Source organism: Dunckerocampus dactyliophorus, chromosome 3 (genome assembly GCF_027744805.1).
Source record: "Dunckerocampus dactyliophorus isolate RoL2022-P2 chromosome 3, RoL_Ddac_1.1, whole genome shotgun sequence".
Classification (NCBI taxonomy): Eukaryota; Metazoa; Chordata; class Actinopteri; order Syngnathiformes; family Syngnathidae; genus Dunckerocampus; species Dunckerocampus dactyliophorus.
In genome coordinates, this window is record NC_072821.1 from 28,192,692 (window position 1) to 28,212,902 (window position 20,211).

The following is a 20,211-nucleotide window of genomic DNA, read 5'->3' on the forward strand; positions in this document are numbered from 1 at the left end:
AAGTTAACATATATTCTCTTTGCGTAAAATGTTGTTTGTCCAAATGCACTGAGCATACAGTGTTTTTACGGTAATTTAAAAAAAAATTACCATGGGTTTATGCACAGCATGAGAACAGCAAAGGTTACTTACACACTTATTACTCTTACTTACACATATGCACACCACATTGGCCAGAGCCACTGCATTGCCAAGTATGGTGAAATAGTAGTGGCTGAAGATCACCTGCATCTTCTGCAGTGATGCATTGTTATACTGCGGTAAGGGCGGGTGCTGTGAAAGAACATCTCTATTAACAAGGATAATAGCCATAATGGTAATCCAACTATCCACAGAGTGTCCTTGAAATGTATGTTTGAAATGCCATACCTCCTTGATGCGGTCTTTATCCAGTTCGTCAAATATCTTTCTGAACTGCTCTCGATCCATGAAGCCTTCAGCTTCATACTGACGTGCCTCCTGGCCACCAGCAAACAGCAAGAGACAGGAGTAAGTTCCAGAAGTACTGTATGCCTTTGGTTTTTGGTTAAACCAACTTCAGTTTTGGTATACAAACAGGAGACTGACATTGTACAACAAGTATAATATTATATACATATAATATATACCGTGCCATATCTGAATTATTGTGTGGTGATATGGAGTAATTATTACAAGAGCATACTTTATTCACTAATTGCACTGCAAAAAACAGCCAGTTTTGCTATTCCATCATGTTGGTTATAGAGAACACAAAAACCCTCTCTATTAAATCACAAATGTTCTATTACAACAATCTGGGTTTTCAAAAAGCTAAAATCATGCACAAATCTATTAGTTTTTATTTACTTATTTATATACTTAAACACTTTTTCCCTCCCCTTCGTCACTGCATAAGCCATCTATTATTATTATTATACAACAGGGGTGTTCAAACGTAATCCACCAAGGGCCACATATTGAAAATCAAAAGATGTGGGAGGCAACTTAATAGTTTTAAGTATTTTAAAATTTTGTAAAAAGGCAAAAAAATGTAAACCTTTGACCGGTAGTGTACAACACCCAATTTTTCCAGTTATTTCTTAAAATTCAAGTCGTTGACATCCAATAAATAGCTTGAAATGGTACAAAGCTAAGTGGTGAATTGGGAGAGGTTAGGAAAAAAAGGTAATGTTACCCAAAACTGAAAAATAACGTGTATTTCAGAATTATACAAAAAGGCCTGCTTCAGGGACCATAAAATGGGTCAACAATTTAAAGCTGTTCTGCTGAAATGGAGGTTGATCAAGCCTTGGCAGTTGGTGCAACTACAGGTGTTCCAAGTTCTGGAGGACTTACTACTTCCTCTGTCTGCATGAAAACAGTGCTCGGAACATACTGTGGCACTCTACCCTCGTGAACATTAATTAAACAAAACTGGACTGGAGAAAGTAATTTGTTGCTACAAAAATGCCAATAAAAAAAGAGAATTAACAATGGAAGAGGTTTTTCCTCCATAGTTGTTATTGGTTAGTAGTGCTTGTTATTAGTATCAACATCTCAGCTTCTTCTATTTACATTTTGTGTTGCTAATCTATTTTTCCAATTTTTACTGTTTTGTTGTTGTTTAATTTTAATTTTACAATGTGCCACGAGCCAATAAAAACAAGCTGCGGGCTACACTTTGGACACCCCTGTATTAGAAACTGGTTATATTTCAACACAGGAACAATCAGTAATTGTTGAGACATGGCGAAGGGGTAGGATTAAATAAGTTCTGCTTCATCTTCCTCCTTTTTGGACATGTTGAATTGTGCAATTAGTGTAAATGTGTACTGTCCCTCATGTTCCAAATAAATATAATTAAATTACTACTATAATTAAATTACTACTACCATACTGTGTATGCATGCTGGATTTAAACTTTATGCTTGAAGTGATTGGTGCCCAGTCGAGCCCCAAGCAAGATGTAATCATTTGTACTAGTTTATGATGTCCTTGTACTAAAGGTAGTAATTATCAGCTCTGACCGCAGTGATGGCTGCCCTGTAGTAGCTCTTCATGTGGACTCTGGACATCACTTGCAGCACCGCATCAACAGGAACACGTTCCCTAAAAATCAGATCACTATCAAGAATCTGTATGTTTACTGATAACATATATGGACATTCATTAACTTTCTCATCCCAAGGGCTAATGTATGTACAACTTTGAAACATTTTCCACCGTTTTGTGGAGTTAATTTAAAAAACGACATCGGGAGGTTGCCTACGGCCACAGCTGCTGATTCCAGTGTTTGTTGAAGCGATGCTAATTACAGATCCCAGAGATTATTTGCTTTTGTAGACCAAGCACCTGCCGATTCTAGAAGACTTTGTGATGAACTGAACATATTGTGATATTTAGAATTTCATAAACAGGCTGAAACCTCCAGAGTCCTGGAGGGGACACGGGGGGAAAAAAAAGCTAAATCCAGAGAAACTATTGAGCGATCTCAAGAAAGTTTTGTGACATCCCGGGAAAGTTTTTAAAGGCTTTTTTAACTTTGAGTATTTCTGGGTCAGCCAATGTTTTGTAACAAGGGAAGACACACACCGAGGGGAGGGCTTTCATAGAATTTTATTTTGAGATTGGCCTCGGATATAAAGACGTGTTATATTTTTACTGTAGACATGGCTTTCATACAAGTGAGAGACATTTGAAGGGGATTTTTACATACAAAGGGACTGTCGCGCCATAAAGACTATTCTGAAGTAGAGTAGTGGTTGTAGTTGGATTCATTAAAACCAAGTGCAATACTTTCGACCAGGGGTCAGGAACCTTTTTTGCTAAGAGAACCATGAAAGCCACATATTTTAAAATGTATTTTCGTGAGAGCCATATATTTTTTAACATTGAATACAACTAAAAGCGTCCATTTGTGCAAAACCAACAATTTTAGCATATGGTAAGTCTCTGAATGTATTGTTTTAAATAACATTTATAACCATTAATGCTACTTCTGCTGCTGGATGGTTTTGCACTGTACTCCGTATCTTTCTTTCTTTTCACATCTTCATCAAAAGTGTTGGCTCTGCAGCTTTAGCTTGCAGACTATTTAATTAAAAGAGGGAAGTTTACTTCTTGACATCTCAATGACCCGGGTAGGCTACCGCATTATCCAGTGATAATCAAGTTTTGGTGTTTGACCTGGAAGATATGAGAAGAATGGCTGGCATTGGCCCTGGCCACCTGTAGTGCAGTAGAAAATGGATGGATGGATTAAAATACATAAGAAACTTTTATATTTTGAATGTTATTTTTAAGATTGTGATTTCTGTAATGTTTTACTTTAAATGTCAGCAAAAAAATATTAAATACACTAGGTCCCCAATTTACGAACACCCGACTAGCTAACACTCGCGGATACGAACACGAGCCGACTGGTCTATATTTTATTTTATTTTGCCTTGTAGTCAGTCGCTCAATCAGTATTTATACTGCTACTGTACATGTTTGACCAGTAGAGGGCACTGTGACACTGCTAATGCAGCCTGAGAGCTAATGAGACCAACAGAGGAAGAGTTAGACGCTGGGGAGATACAGTGTAAAGCTAAACGGAAAGCTAACTTGTACAACCCGGACAGAGCGTGTGATTAAAGTTTATGAACAGTTAATAGGCCTGCTTAATTCTACACCACCCACAGAACACTACCTCTTTTAGAAGAGTCTAACGACGACGACCATTTGTCCTTTTTTTCAATATCTCCTCCTCCTCCTCCACCACAACGACGTATGCTCGGCGACTCCTCTTCAAAGGTAAATAACATTTATCATTACGTATTATTATATCACTTTTATTATTGTTTTTTTCCATTAATTATCCTCGTTTAATATTACTACTGCATCCAAACTCATATTTACATACATACACATACAGTATACTGTTATGTATACACATACATGTAGTACCTATATCATTGGTAATATTACCTTTTCCCCTACTTAAGAACAATTCAACATAAGAACAGTCGTCTGGAACCAGTGGTGTTCGTTAGTTGGGGACTTAGTGTACATACATTTTATTGTATTAAGAAATGTCTGACAGCAGGATGCAGTCATCAAAAGAGCCACATGTGGCTTCCGAGCCATACTGTAGGTTCTCTACCCCTGCACTAGATGGTTCATGGCTACTGCTGGATGTACACATAAAGTCTTCTTACGGGATCTGTCCTTTTTCATAGCTTATTTCAACCCAAACAGATCCACCTGCATGAATGCTTATCTAATTATTGGCAATTAACAACATTTGCGGCATCTCTAACAGTTTCTCCAGATCTTGCAAAAAATTGTCAGGACCTTGAAATTGTTTTTGGGGATTTCGATTTTCTTCTCTCGCTCAGCTTTTTTTTTTCACCATGTCTCCTCCGTAGAAACCAATCAAACATAGATGCTAAGAAGTGGTAAACATTATATTTAAAGAGAAAAAAAACAGAATGCTTCTCAGCTTTATGTATGCTATAGGCGACAAATCGTGTTATTACTATATCAACATTTTAACTTTTTTCTCCATGTTTATTTAAAAGTACTGCAGGGCCAATAAAAAACACCTTTAAAGATAATAGTAATAATAAAAAAAAGTGTCAACCTTCACATATCAGGTAATATTAAAGGTTGAACCATATACAGCAGAATGTTGCATGCATCTGAGAGTGTTGATTTACTCAGCAGCGTTCTCATCTTCATGACAAATGAGGACCTGGAAGGCAGCTCGGATTCCCAGTTGTCTTCTGATGACGGATGTTTGGACTGACATCTGCAACATACACACGAAAGACAAACAGTTAAAATACATGATATTCCTAAACAATTACTGAAAAAAAACATCTTAACAACAAAGAATAAATTACTCTATTTGGGGCGATATTTGATTTAAATAAAAACTGCTTGCTCAGTGAGGAGGTGGAGTGGATACCTTTGCCAGATATGACAATGACATTCTTTAGAGGGCTCTGATTGGTTGTCCAACAACAAAACCCACAGAAAACCACTCATCCTCCTTCCTAATCAAAACAAAACAGTTATTAGTATTGTACTGTATATTATTTATTATCTTTCAACATTCCAACATTTTGGTCTGGACCCTCTTATTTTTTCAGTGTGGCGCTAATTTAATCTATAATAGCCCCCATGGCACACAGTGGACACCCCAGAGCTGTATACAGTAGATCCCTGCTATTCTCAGACCACCCATGAATTGTGAAAAAGCACGAGTAATTGAGATGCCCACAGTAATGGCTATTTTGACACTAGCACAAATCAACAGGGGGTCATCAAACCAAATACCTTAGAAAAAAGTAACACATATGGAGCACATAGTCCAAGTGCAGCAGTTGGACTATGTCGAAATCAAAAAAAGGCTCACACACTAATATAAATGCATCCAAGACTATTTTATACTAATTTAACCCGCAGTGCATGCTGGGCAACCTCCTGTTGGGGAAGTGCTCGTGTGAGCTACTTATTAAATTATTACAATCAAAACCTATTGACACCCAGACAATGGTACATTATTATAGGACCTAACCTGAACAACTGTCATTCACTGTTAAGCTAATTACATAGAACTTCTGTGCATAACATCTCTTCCAGAAAAAAACAATCACAAACCCTCTCTGGAAAACTTGCAGCATTAGCTCCTTTCCACCACAGAAACCTTTCTTTTTCCATGGGAATTTATACCAAAATTATGCATGCAAAATTATGTTAAAAATCTTACGGAAAAACCCAAAAAGTTAGCAAAAAGGTAGCAACCAGGTTCTATTGCGTCATGCATGCGTGACTCACCAGCAAATATCCCCTGAACTGGTTGTAGATGATGGCTGTGAGTAAGTTCATCAGGCAGTAAGTTCCTGGAAGGAAACACATATTGTGACATGTTACAAAAGAAAACCATTTGGATTTCAAGCAAGTGGAAAACTGAAAAATATAATCAAAACACAGCTTACCAATGACACTGAAGGTGACAAAGAAAATGGCGTACCCTCTGTTTAGGGAGTAGGCAGGGATCATCACTGTAGAAGTCAGAAAATGTGTATAAAAAAAAAAAAAAATCACCCACAGAATGATTCCTGATAATCAGATATCTAAAAGGTAGGAATGCTCCGATCGATAGGCCACCGGTCAAAATCAGCCAATTTCCGTGAAAAAGCATGTGATCGGCATATGCCAATTGATGCCTTTCAACGGCGATCACAAAAGCCGATCACCTCTGGCTCATACAATTGCAGCATGCAGCCTGTAGCGAGTGTCTCCCGCCCATTTTCCTGCGCATGCGTGCCAAACCCAAAACAATCATGTCTGCCGTGTCGGACTTACCTGTCGTTTGTGAGAGTGATATAAATTTTGCACCCTGCAAAACATCCATCCATCCAATCCATTTCCTATGCCACTTATCCTCATTAGGGTCGCAGGTATGCTGGAGCCTATCCCAGCTGACTTCAGGTGAGAGGTGGGGTACACCCTGAACTATGCCACAAAAAATATCTCGGCAGGGTAGCACGTTAAAAAGCTTTAATACAGCATTTTACGAACAAACACTTGAAGTATGATGAATTTTCAAGGCTCACGATGTGATCATCAGTCAAACGGCAGCTAACGTAGCCAACACTGGACAACACTCACCCGTATGTGCGTGACTGTCAGAAGTCTAAAGCAAATAACCCAAAAAATAATTGAATTCATCGCACTAGATGCCGGTGGTGGAAGACACTGAGTTTGCCGACTGCTCTGTCACTTAAAACCCTGTTGCATTGATACCTGGAATTCCTGCTTGAACGCCATCACACAATGTAATCTCACATCCAAAGTCTCCTCAGAGAAGGCGTCTCATCCTCTAAAAGTTTCACCAGTGATATATGTTCTCTTGAAAAAGTAAGTCAAATATGTTTTTGTCTATATGAAGGTGGTTAATTTTTTTCATATCATATAGCCAATAGTAGATTAAAAAATTTACACTAAATCTATGTGATCGGTATTGTTATTGGCTGATTTCACTCATGGATGATCATGGAGATCGGAATCGGCAGCTTAAAATGCTGATCAGAGCATCCCTACTGAAAAGAGTAATACTGCATGACAGTGACAATAAAGTGATGATTGCAGTACCATCTGGATTGTTTGCAGTAGTGAGCAGCACCAGCAGTGACGTGAGTGAAGTAGACAGGTTTCGAAAATACACCTTCCACTCTTCATTTTTCAATGGATCCTAAACAAGATGGCAAAATGAGAGTTGAGAAACAAGAGGAAGCATTCTCTGTGTGACATGAACATACAGCTCTGGAAAAAACATCTTTGTGAAGGACACATGAATGAAGTTGTCTTGGAGGAAAACTTCTGCTTTGACGACTGCTTTCCCCAACTTTATGAGGGAACAACTAAAAGCAAAAACTAAAAGCAAGAAAATGCTCCATGTCACACACAGCCAGGTCAGTGAAGGTGTAGGTGGAGGACCACCATATGAAGACCCATCAAGGCCAGTCTCACCTACACCTACCTACACCTACACCAAACCCCATTGAAAAACTCTGGAATGGGATCAAGAACAAAAAGGATGGTCACAAACCACCAAACAAAAACTTTTAAAAGCGTTAAAACAGTAGTTTCCACAGTGCGGCCCAGGGGTCATTTGTGGCACACAGATGTTTTTTTATTGGCCCGCGGCACAATCTAAAAATATAATTTAACAAAACAACTTATAAAACAACAACAACAGCAGCAGCAACAATAGAAAAATCTGCAGTAATTTTACAGAAAAAAAGTTTCAATTTTACGAGATCATGTAATATATAAGGAAAACGTCATTTTAGTAGCCCATCCATCCATTTTCTATGCCGCTTCTCCTTTTTAGGGTTGCGGGGGCATGCTGGAGCCTAAAAAAAACAAAGCAACAGCAAAGTTGATACTAACTAATAACAGGATTTTTCACCTATATCACAAAGCTGAGATGCACTTTTTCCTGAAATATATATAAAACTTCTTAGCATGTGTTGCTTTACAAAACTTCAAAGTGTCTCTTCCATCCTTTCATTTTTCAGGATGTGGCCCTCGCTTGAAAAGGTTTGGACACCCCTGCTTAAAAGGTTAAAGAATTATTATTTAATGATACAGTTGTCCCTCACGCTATTGCAGTTCCAACATTGCTTCCTCACTCTATCGTGGTTTTTCAAAAAATTTATTTTAATTTATGAATGATTGCTGTTTCGTGGTTGACTATTATTATTATTATTACTATTATTAGTCCGAAAATGCATACTTCAGCAAATGTTATGTATTCTTGGCCTGAATTTAGCATTTTTGAGCATAAAAGTGTTCCAAATGAACTAAACTAGAAATGCAAGACAGAGGTGCCATTCGTAATACGCACCAGACTTGGTCGCCAACGACAGGATTTGATTATTTATCAGGCACAATAATAATAATAATAATAATAATAATCATCATCATCATCATCATCATCATCATCATAATAACACAAGCTACTGTTGTGGCCGTACTCCAGGGAACTCTCAACACGCTCTCACTGACTCCTCGATGTCACCTCCTGTCCACGGGTCCGGAAGACATTTATTGACACACACACACACACAAGCACGAGTCTTATTTATGTGTTAAAGTATTTTCAGTTATTTTCTTTATGGGCTGCACGGTGGCCAAGTGGTTAGCATGTTGGCCACACAGTCAGGAAATCGGGAAGATCTGGGTTCAAATCTCCGTTAAGCATCTCTGTGTGGAGTTTGCATGTTGTCCCCGTTCGTGCGTGGGTTTTCTCTGTGTACTCCGGTTTCCTCCCACATTCCAAAAACATGCATGTTAGGTGAATTGGCGACTCTAAATTGTCCATAGGTATGAACGTGAGTGTGAATGGTTGTTTGTCTATGTGTCTATGTGCCCAGGGTGTACCCCGCCTCTCACACTCCACTTCTCCATGTGCTTCCACTTCCTCTTTGCTGTCGAGTGTGTTACTACATGCAAATGATCCACGCCGAGCTCTTATCAAATGCACTTCTGCCACCTTGTGACCATTTTTTATAGCTTAAAACTGCTGTGACAGTGACATCTATTAGTGTGCAGTTGCTTCATCACCTCTTGCGTGTCACCTTTTGCCTCTCGCGCAAAAAAACATAAAAGACATTATACGTCTTTGGTATTGAATGACTTCATAATAAAAAATAACAATAAATGTAGTCATTTAATTAATTAATTAATTCATTCATTGATACGTACTCCTATTATTTACAGAGATGTATGTGAAAAGTGTTTAGTTTTGTGTTTGCTCAGAGAAAAAAACAACAACACATTTTAACATTTCACAGTTAGACTTCTCCTTAAACACCTCGATTTGAGGCCGAGCGGACTGTTAGGATATGTGACATGAGTGCAAGTGATTTGCAAGTGAGTTAATTTGGGTCCATTTATAAGAACTTACCTCAGTTTTGGGAAACAACAGCATGCCGATCATGGTGAACAGACAAAGATGAAGCGCCAGCAGCAAAATGACACTGCAGGTACAATACAAAGACATAATTACTACAGGCACTGGCATACTTTACAAAGCCAACAAATAAATACAATTTCATGTAGTGCTACTGGACATCATGTCCAGTTTAAAACAAGAATGGGCAAACTATGGGACATTAAGATTTTGAATCCAGCCTGCACAACTGTTCCAAATTATTTGATTAAACCCTTTAAGATGAAGCTGCGATTTTTGAATTAATGTGTCTTGAACCATTTACACATTTCCACATAATTTCAACATTTTCTAAAGAGGTTCAGTGCTCTAAATCCTAGGCTCCCAAAGTGGGGTACACCAATTGTCATGGGGGTCCATGAATAAAAATGAAAACAATAGCGCCTCACGGTTCCGAGTGCGCTTGAACGGCTCACAGTGCCTGTACAGCGCAGAGAGCAGGAAGAGGACAGAGCATGACGTTGTTCATTGGTCTGTGTCCATTATATGAACAAATAAGTACATTTGATAATTATTTTGTGTATTAAGAGTGTTTAATCATAAGATTTCATTTATTTTGGTGCTCCAATCCCAGCACTGAACAGTGGTGAAACGCTGTCACTGTGTGTGTGTGTGTGTGTGTGTGTGTGTGTGTGTGGATGAGAGAGTGGAGATTCCCCTGCAAATGAGGTTTTACCGCTGGTTGTATGTATTTTTGTACTTCAGATACTGTTAAACGTTCCCTTCAATTTGGTGTCAAATTAAAATGTAGATTTAAATCATAGCGATTGCGAGTGGACAAAAAAAATTCAATCCATTCAAATGGAATTTGTCTGATATGAGGAATTCTGATGTCATTCTGATGAATCTGATAACCAATTAAAAAAAACGCTCCAATGAGGCAACATTACACATAGGTGGGTTGTAGGTGGGTTAGAGCAAAAGAATCGCTCCTTTCTCCTGCCTGTGACGTGCGCAAACTCGTTTGTAAATAAACATGGCGTCAATCAAGTAGGAACCAAATGTTCTGCAAACAATCCGTGATGAGGGAAGAAAACATGGAGCTTCAACATGTTAAACTTTATCAGTCACCTGAAACGCCCTTTGCAACTGAGTGCAAAATTTGTTATTGTTATGCACAAGTTTCCCGTGGTGGTAAGTTTAATACGACCAAGCTCTTTGCAAATATGAAGCGGCATCACACGGAAAACTCCCACGGAATGACATGAAGTCATTAGCTCTAACACCTAGGTTCCTAAAGCGGGGTACACGTACCCCTGGGAGTACGCAGCTTGAATCCTCGTCCTCCTCCTCCTCCAACCGAAGATTCATTTACATTATTGCATAATGGCGCCCTGGAGCCGCGTAACGTCTACCTTCCTTCAGCATGTTCACAAATCCAACATTTAGTGGTTAGCATCTTCCTCTGCCTTTTGGGTGCAGAACGTTCCGCCAACATTGTGGGTTTTGTTGGAGAGAAAACTTGCAAGTCACACTGCAAGGCAAGCTGTTTACTAGCGATCAGACAACAGGAAACACGTCAGTTCGGCACAAAGGAGATTGACTGGCAATGGTCTACAGCCAATCGGGACGCAGAACACAATGGGCGGGTTCTCCCTTAGCCAATAAGGGCGTAGAACACAATAAGCAGATTCTCCCTTAGCCAATAAGGACGCAAAACACAATGCGTGTTAATCCACTGTAAAAAAAAAAAAAGCAGTAAAATTGCACTAAAAAACCCCGTGAAACAGCGAGTCAGTGAAAGGTAAACCGTCATGGCACGAGGGAACACTGTACAGTGCAGAAGAAAGGTGACAGCATGAAGATGTTCATTGTTTTGTGTGCGTTAGAGGAACAAATAAGTACGTTTGATGATGACGTTCTGCATTAAAAGTTTTTAATCTTCAAGATTTTTCAAGATCATTTATATTGTGTGCTACATGACAGCTGGTCTTCTTACGTGGTGCTGTGGCTAAGTGTGTTTTCTGATCATTTGTTTGCTGACTGGTTGCACTGACTATTAGGGATGTCCCGATCCGATCTTCAGGATCGGGATCAGCTGCCGATCCACTCCATTTGTGAAGATCGGATAATATCGGCTTCCGCCATGTCATCGGGCCCATCCGGTTGCCGTGTCAAGCTCGTAACTTTGAGCCATACTCCAACATGGGAGGTGAGATAATATGCCTCAAAGCTGGTTGCCATTCGACTCGCGCCACCCGCATGAAGAAGAAAACACAACACCACCATGTGGACATGTCCGCGGTGTAGTTCCACGTTGGATGTTCAGCTCCGTAGCTACAGTGTTCGCTCCCTCTCACTGTGCTCTGACATGTCGAAACGGTGGCGAAAAGCCTTGGAACTCCTTTGTTACGGAGCATGAATGGAAGCTAGCGGAGTTCGCTTAGTTTAGGTAGTGCAGTTCTGTGTGTGTGTGTGTGCGCGCGCGCGTGATGAGTATATTTTCACTGTGTTGTGTTTTACTGCTTAATGTAAGGACCATTTTACAATGCCCACTGACAATGTGCAGGTTCTGAGTGAGAAAAGACAAGAAGCACATTTATCTTGCACCCAGCGCGTATCGACCGTCAATTGGCATTCTCAATGCGCACACACACACACACACACACACACACACACACACACACACACACACACACACACACACAACACATTCCGGCCTTCAAAATAAGAGTGCACTTTGTCACATTTGCTAATTGTGTAAACAAAATAAGGGTCTCATGTATTAAACAAGTATTAAAATATCATACATTAATAATGCGATTGGAATTACATCTTTGACATCTGTCTCACCAACCCAAATAGCACACACCCTATGCTGGTAAAATAAGTGGAAAAGACATAAAAAACATAATTATATAAAAATTAAAACGGAGAAAACAGAATTTGGGAAAAAATAAAACTGATTTCTACGGGCCCTAAGAGAGTTTGTTAAAAAAAAAATCTTATTCTAAATCACACCACAAATTGATCTATAACCATGTCAAATGATTAGTCCTACGGTAATAGTATTTTGCACGCCCATTTTGTCCAATTTGATCTTTTACTGGATTAGGGACCTGACTCACAGAGGTTTGTTCCAAAAGCCAAACGATATTGTTGGTCATGCTGTGTAATCCCACAAATTCATGTTTGTAACAGAAGCTTATTATTATTACAAAAATAAAAAAAAAAAAAAAAAGATTGGTCCCGGATCGGATCGGCAAGACAATAAAAAAAATCGGATTGGAAGGCAAAAAATGTGGATCGGGATATCCCTACTGACTATGTTAGAAAGCCCTGAATTTTGCACGTGGAAGTAAATTGATGCTTTCACAAATAACGTGTGTCTTCGGGCATCGCCGCCGCTTTGTTCGATGGTCCTTGAACACGCTGTGAGACGCAGCTTGAGACTTTTGTGAATGATGTGTATTTTCTATTCCTCCTTTCACCTGCTCCTTATTCACAAATGTTAATGCTGTGCGTAAATGCACAGAGGTGAGGTAATAATGTCAGTTCTGTGCTGCTGTACATTTTTGCTTGCTGCATAAAGTCATTCTATATGTGCTCATATAAGCCTCATATAAATCATTTCCTTATTGATTTCTGTACGTTATGTGCCTTTGTTTTCATATTTATTTCTAATTATTACATTCACATGTAACATTAGTTGCATTGTACTGATTTATTTCCATGTTGTTGCAGACCAAAGCACAGCAAAAGAGCATAAATATCACAGTTCACCACATCGTACCACAGCTTGTTTACCACCACTTGTTATAAATACATCCACCAAAGAGAAGACAAACCTGCCAGGAGACATCTTCCACCTCTAAAACACGCTCAGTTTGAAATTAGTAGCCTAATGTGTGCAGTTGAAAAAAAAGACATTATTATTATTTTTTTTAGATAATGTCATACTACATACTGTAATATATTAAATAATATATCACATATGTTTCATTGTACTGTATGGTTTATGTTTTTAAGTGTGCAGGAGTAGCAGTTACATGAGTTCCAGTCATATTCTTGAAAGGGTATGCGGCTGAAAAGTTTGGGAATCACTGCAGCCCCTACTGGTGGTGCGTAAAGTTGGGTTTAAATACTTAATTCAGCACCTCGAAACTCACTATAATAATATGCCTTGCTACCACTATATTGTTGATAAAACAATACCCCAGATGCATAAAGAAGTAAATGGGTCCGTTTTTCCTCATACCTAGTGTTGCTGATTGTTCTCTTTTGAGTAAGATCACTTGATCAAGCCTTTTCTAACATTCCACATGACAAAATAAACCATAAAAGTATGATTTGATACTTATATTGATTTACTGAATTGATACTGATATCAGGTTGATATTATATCGGCTGATATTCGAGGCTGTAATATCGTTATCGGCTTGAAAGAGTAAAAGTTGCATGGGGACACTTTGTTTGAGTTGTTCTTACCCCCAGCTGTGCATCAGCGACAGTTACATCTAAGTTTAAAAAAGAAGCAGGAAGTTTCGGTATAGGCTTGAAAAAATGGTTTAGGTTATTTTATTTGTGCAGGAGTAGGGGGTACATGGCTTCAGGTCAAATGTCTGAAGTGGTACGCCACTGCGAGAGGTTTGGCAACCATGACTCTAAATAGTTTTATTTGTATGTTACTTTCAGACACAGCCATTCATGGTGAAGAAAGCAAGTACCTGGCAATCAGTGGTGAAGAAAGTAAGTACCTGGCAATCTCTGGCAGAGTTCTCTTGATGCACTTGAGTGTCTTTTTCATCAGGGAGGAGTTTTGCAAGAGGAAGAATGGTCGAATAAGTCGTCGTACTCTCAGTTTCTAACCATTGAAGAGAGGAAAATGTCACTTTATGCAGTTTGAAGTGATTCATACAGACAATCAGGTTTAAGTATGACAGGATGATTTTTTTTCATATGAGTTCGCCTTTCCACACCAAAATGGAACTGAAGAAAAACAATCAAAATGCCAATGACACTGTTTATGGCCTCCAGACTTTAGGAAGTGAAGAATTCTCATCTATGGTTTACAGTGGATCCCCGCACATTCACGATTCCGCATTCATGCCCCCGCAAATTCACAGCTTTGTGGTAAAAAAAATTTTAAATCTAAAAATAAGTAATTTTGTCTGAAGAAAATGACCTGAGCATTCCTTGGACCTCTGTGAGCGGCATCAGACGTGCACACTGTAGTATCGCAAAACCTGAGTATGTTGAAAAACCTGAGAACTGACTTCGATTCTGTTATATTTTGTACAGGAGTGGTTTCAAACAGACGGCAAGGAGGATTCCACAATGCAGTTTTCTTTATTCTATATCTCAGACAAAATAAGCCATGGTCTCATACAATTAACCATCTGAATCTTGTAGAAAACCCCTAGTTTATTATTTTATTTTCAATGTATTATCTTGTTTACCATTTATATTGTTAAATAGGTATACTTTAATTTCCTTATTTGACTTTCACTTTCTGTTTTAAAACACCCCGTTGTGGCACAATTTTATTCTGGAAATGTACTTGAAATTGATGCCATGTTTGTTGTATGTGTTTACTTTTGTCTATATTAAAATAGAATAAAATAAATTAACTCACAACCGACCTTTCGGTCCCTTCAGCAACACAAACTCGGCGTAACACTTCCTGTATGCGGTACGTCCGGCCATCAAAATAAAAGCACGGCAGTAAAACATGCACAGTTACGCCACATAGTCAGTCCACACTTTTCACTCAGAAAACTGGCTTGCTACTTCGGCTTTGCAGCATGTTTTATAAAGCAGCGCTTTTGCAGACGCTGTTTCTCTCTTTGTTTCGCCACAATACAGGGTTAGCACGCAGCATTAGCTACATGCTAACCTGCCAAAAACAGCGGCATGTACCATGTAACGCGCTGTTAATAAATTAATGGGCTGTGGTAGTAAATACGTGCATGCTATTTGTGTTGTATGTTCCGCTTGTTGTTGTTTCCTGGCACTCACTCCGTTACATTACAAAATGGTACAGAATAAATTGTTATGTGTTTGTTTCATTTACAGTTCAGGTTGGATTGTATTTTGTGCGCAGCATGGTTTTGCGGTGCGCAGAGAGGTCGAGAGCAGTGCGCGATTGCGCACAGCGTAGAGGGAACATTGCTTACATGTAACTTCTACACCGCGACTCAAATTCCATCTGCTCATCTTACATTATTATTACCTCTGCCAAGCGCAGCACAAAGCGCAAGTGGACGTTATGTTTTTGCCAGCATTTATCCGGTTGTTTGTCTAGGTGTTCAAAGTAACTTTAACATTTCTGAACGGATTTTGAAGAAAATTTCTGTAGGAAATGGGATCTGGAAGAACTGGTTAAATTTTGAGGTGGTCCAAAAATATTACCTGCTACTACTGCCACATTTCTGAAACGAATCAAACCATTCCACCATCGAACTGTTCAATATGTTCAGGATATTTAGGCTACCTATATTTATACTGAAAAAAAATTCTACATTTTCTCAAAATTCACACTTTCCCGTAAAACTGCTATTACCTACTACTATCATTTCCACATTTCTCAACCGATTCACCTCATTCTAACATGCTACATTCATGCTATTAGCATTCATGCTATTAGCATAGCCACAGCACAAAAATTCTGAACATATTTTCTTCTGAAATGCAAAATGCCTTTGATCTAAATAGTTCTACTTCCACATTTCTCAACCTATTCAGACCGGTCCAACATCAAAGCATTCAACTAGTTAGGGACATTCATGCCATTTTCCACATACCAAGAATTCCCACTTTTCTTGGCATTCCCATTTTTCAGAATGCAAAATGCCTTTGATCTAAACAGTTCTAACTACTTCCACATTTCTCAACCGATAGCATGCTAACATTTGATAGTAGCATTTTTAGTCATTTCCATAGGTAGACTATTATATAAACACTTCGCACTAACATGCTAGGTGTTAGCAAGCTAACGTTAACATGCTAGGCATGTTTTAGAGTAATAAGAATACATGTGAAGTTAATTGTTTAATAATATATTTATTATTTCAAAATAACAATTCCAATATTTTTGCGATAGAAATATGTCCCGTATAAACAGCATAAATTCTGACTCCTGGGTTATGATAGCACAGGTGTGTCCAGCTTGCAGCAAAGTAAAGGAGAGGTGAGCTATTTGTGTTTTATGTGACTGCCAACATTTCAATTGTAATTTATTTACAAAGCAAATCTCTACTCAGTGTGCTTATTTGTCATTAAATACAGATGTCATGTTTGAATAGAACACTTATAAAAATACTGAGAGGTGAAGCAAATATTCTTTGATGAACTACTCAACATCAGTTGGTGAGTTACTGGCTAGCTTACGAGCTACCTGTTGGAGACCCCTGTCGTAGTGTCACTATCTTAAAGCTGGACACACTGTGTTTATGTTGACAACTTAGACACACAACTAGCATTTTAAAGACAAGCCATACGTATTATAATGCTAACAAAAGAGCAAGATTGTTAAGTGACACATTGAAAAACTAAGTCAGCATGTATGAACGTGATAGCCACTTGTAGCTCGCCCCGGGACAGAGAAAGTAACGGCGAACGATAGCGAGGTCTGATTTTTTCGAGGTATTTTTGTGATGCAAATACTACTAGTATTACTCTTTGAACGCATATTGTTTTGAGAAGCCAAACTTTTTATCACCGAAATCCGACCAGAACTTGGCTCACGTGACGAAGTGGGGTGTAAGTCACTGTTGATGCACTACACTGCTGATGGGAATGTCATACAACTTCAAGTCAAAAAATCCCAACTAAGGTGTGGCAGCTTTTATTTTGTCGTGGCAATGCGCCACAATCAATTACATGCAGAGGAAACCCTGAAGTGTGTGAGGCATATTTAGGACTTAAACCTGGATTGTGTCATGAGTGAACAATGGCAATTGAAGAGAGCAGGGGAGCCGGAGCTGAATCTAATTTAATAATTTCGACAGTTACTTTTGTTGCAAATGTCGATCTGAAATCGGAGGAGAATGTCAATGTCAAACTAGCAGGAGAGTTTGGAAGGGGAGGTGTGAGCCATGCGTTAAAAATAGACATTTTTATTAGCGTATCAATTACTCGCGTTTTTTCGCCATTTGCTGGTGGTCCCGGAATGTAAACCCTACAAAAATGTACTGTATTTGTTTGGGGCATGCTTAACAGGTTACATTAAGGAACATCAATATTTACACTTGCACAATTCTACTGTATATGTCCGAAAAGGCGAAAGAAGAAGATAAGGTTATTGAATCCAAGCTCAACGCCAAGTATGGAGACACATCATTTCTATTCATCTGGTTGGGTCCACAAATTAGGCATTAGGGCATTCCTCGGCAAAGCCAGGTCACGTACGCCGCGCGTTAAACCTTTCAATCCGGCCCGCCAATGTTTTTGCTGTGTTTTACTGAATTGCAAAACATGTGGAGGAGGCTGTCAGGGAAGAATGAGGGACTCTCATATGCTAACAGGCCATGTTTTCTATTTCTGTTGTAAATCCCTCCTCTTTTAGCCATGTACATTCTGGGGGCCTGATCTACTAAAGACTATAAAAAAAAAACGTGTCAACTTAATTGCGTGCGCAAAGCTGATGTACCAAAACAGTGCAATGAGGATCGCGTCTAATGAGCAAAACAGCACAGGCAGTCCATTTTACGTATTTGCCTTCATGAATATTGGGGGGAGGCCATGCAAATACAGTATAATCATTTTGCTCCGCAATGTGATTTATCAAAGGGTAAAACTTGTTTGCAATCGGTATTATTGCATCTTTTTTAGCACATTTGGAAGGCAGGTGCAAACTGGCACAGCATTACACACAAATAGCTGCGGTCATGTTGGTGAGAAGGATGCATACATGAACAGTATACTGTACGACGGAAACAGAGAATCTTGCATACGCTTGCCAACATATTTGTAGCATGAGAAATAAAAATCATAAGAGACACATCATCTACCCAGAAAAGCCATTTTTGAGCTGCTAGAAGGACACGTCATAAAAAGGAGCCATGCCATACATCCTATAAACAAGTTTTTTAAAAATCCTTGCACAACTGTATTTTCCTGCGCCTGGATCATTCCAGTGCACCATGGCAGTTAGTGGCGAGCAGTGCACCGCTGTTGCATCTCTTTGTGAAATAGTGCGGATTTTAGTGTGGCTTTCACCTGGATATGCAGTTATCTAAGCCATGTGTAAGTACTTGAAGATAACACTAAGTACATTTTCCACATGTTCACATGAACACCATAACCTAATAAATCATACATTTCATCGTTTAGTGTAAAACAAAGAAAGACAAAACCCAGATACATTGTCCGGCTTGGTCTCAAGCTGGGTTGCATCAAAAACTGCAGCGGAGGACACTGCAGAGGAGGTGACAACCAGATGAGGGTGCTTTTCTCCCTTCATGACTCATATGACTCACAACCGCCGCCACCCCCATGTTGGAAATGTCAAAAGATTTGACACAAAGTCTGCATTTAGCTTTTTGTGTCCATTTTGGATCTTTAGCCAACCAGTCTTTATATTTGGGCTTTTTAAGCCAGTTGTCAGAAAATTGACTTTTCTGTATTATGAGTTCTGTCCAAAATGGAGATAGATTGTGTGTACACATCACCTCCTCCGTTGAAGCAGCAGTAAAACTTGACATTTGGATGCTCCTTAAAATGGGTTGGAGGAGGATAAGTGCAGCGTTCTGGCCATTCAACTCGTTAATATTCACAAATGTTTTCCAGGATGCTTTGCCTACCGTGTGCTCTCACACAAACATCTGCCCGAGCAAGGGCCTTAGAAAAAGTAGGGAACTGCGCAAATTGAGACATAGCCTGTGTCATAGAACCAACTGTAGAATATACAGTACCAAGCTAAAAGTTAAATGTAGCAGAATAGAATGGAAAGGATGTTTGGTTAAGTTAAATGAAAATAATGAGTAGTGTAATTCTCACCTCATCACACAGCATGCTGAGAGACAAGACCCAATCAATGATGGAGACGGTAATTACAACAGTATAGCTAATCAGCCATTTGTTTTTCCTGAATTCATCCCAGCCAATTAGGTAGCTCTGCAGACCCACAACAAGAAGAAGTTTGGTTATATTTGGAATGTGTCATCTCATAAGCAAATGATGTGTCTGGCTTGTTGTACCTTCACAGCAAGATCAAGAGTGAAGATGATGAGACAGACTATCTCAATGCTCTCAGTGAAGCCACAAGGAGGCTCCCAGGATGGAGAGCGGTACCGTGAGTCAGAGGTAACAGAAAGGGAGGACGGGCGCTCCACAAACGCCAGCAACAGCACCACCGCAATGGTCAGGCCAAAGCCCCTGCATGGGTATAGACAAATGGAAATAGTGTTATGATAAAACATAATTTCTTCTGCACTACACGATATATGAATTAACTACACTCTGACAGCAAAGCCCAACGCACTTTCACAGAGAGATTCCTCCAAATGGTGCATCAGAGACATTACAGTAGAGCCAGCATTTATTCAAGTCTTTCACACACACCCTGAATTTTGACATAAAAACACCTGAATGACTCACACAAGGCTTGGGAGAATGTGATGTGGTCCAATGACTCCAAAATGGAGGTCTTTCCTGGCTTCAGCCAGAACGCTGAAGCATGACAGTGACTCAAAATATACTGCCAGAGCAACAAAAGCCAGGAGCACATACAGGCTACGTTCACAGTGACAGGCGGGGTACACCCTGGACTGGTCAATCGAACTTGTGTTTGTGTGTAATGT

At 39.3% G+C, this 20,211-nt stretch overlaps 1 protein-coding gene across 3 annotated transcripts in view; it reads right to left on the bottom strand.

The window, feature by feature from the left end:
- Positions 1-20,211, bottom strand: part of tpcn2 (two pore segment channel 2) — a 50,325-nt gene that overhangs the window by 11,577 nt on the left and 18,537 nt on the right. For all 3 annotated transcript variants that reach the window (XM_054771410.1, XM_054771411.1, XM_054771412.1), the window contains 11 exons: positions 19,609-19,786; positions 19,409-19,525; positions 14,167-14,273; positions 9,425-9,497; positions 7,105-7,204; positions 5,946-6,011; positions 5,785-5,849; positions 4,662-4,753; positions 1,989-2,070; positions 370-459; positions 154-273 (listed from right to left, as the gene is read on the bottom strand). In XM_054771410.1, coding sequence (XP_054627385.1) covers positions 154-273; positions 370-459; positions 1,989-2,070; positions 4,662-4,753; positions 5,785-5,849; positions 5,946-6,011; positions 7,105-7,204; positions 9,425-9,497; positions 14,167-14,273; positions 19,409-19,525; positions 19,609-19,786 — 1,090 coding nt within the window. The remainder of the gene's footprint in view (positions 1-153; positions 274-369; positions 460-1,988; positions 2,071-4,661; positions 4,754-5,784; positions 5,850-5,945; positions 6,012-7,104; positions 7,205-9,424; positions 9,498-14,166; positions 14,274-19,408; positions 19,526-19,608; positions 19,787-20,211) is intronic.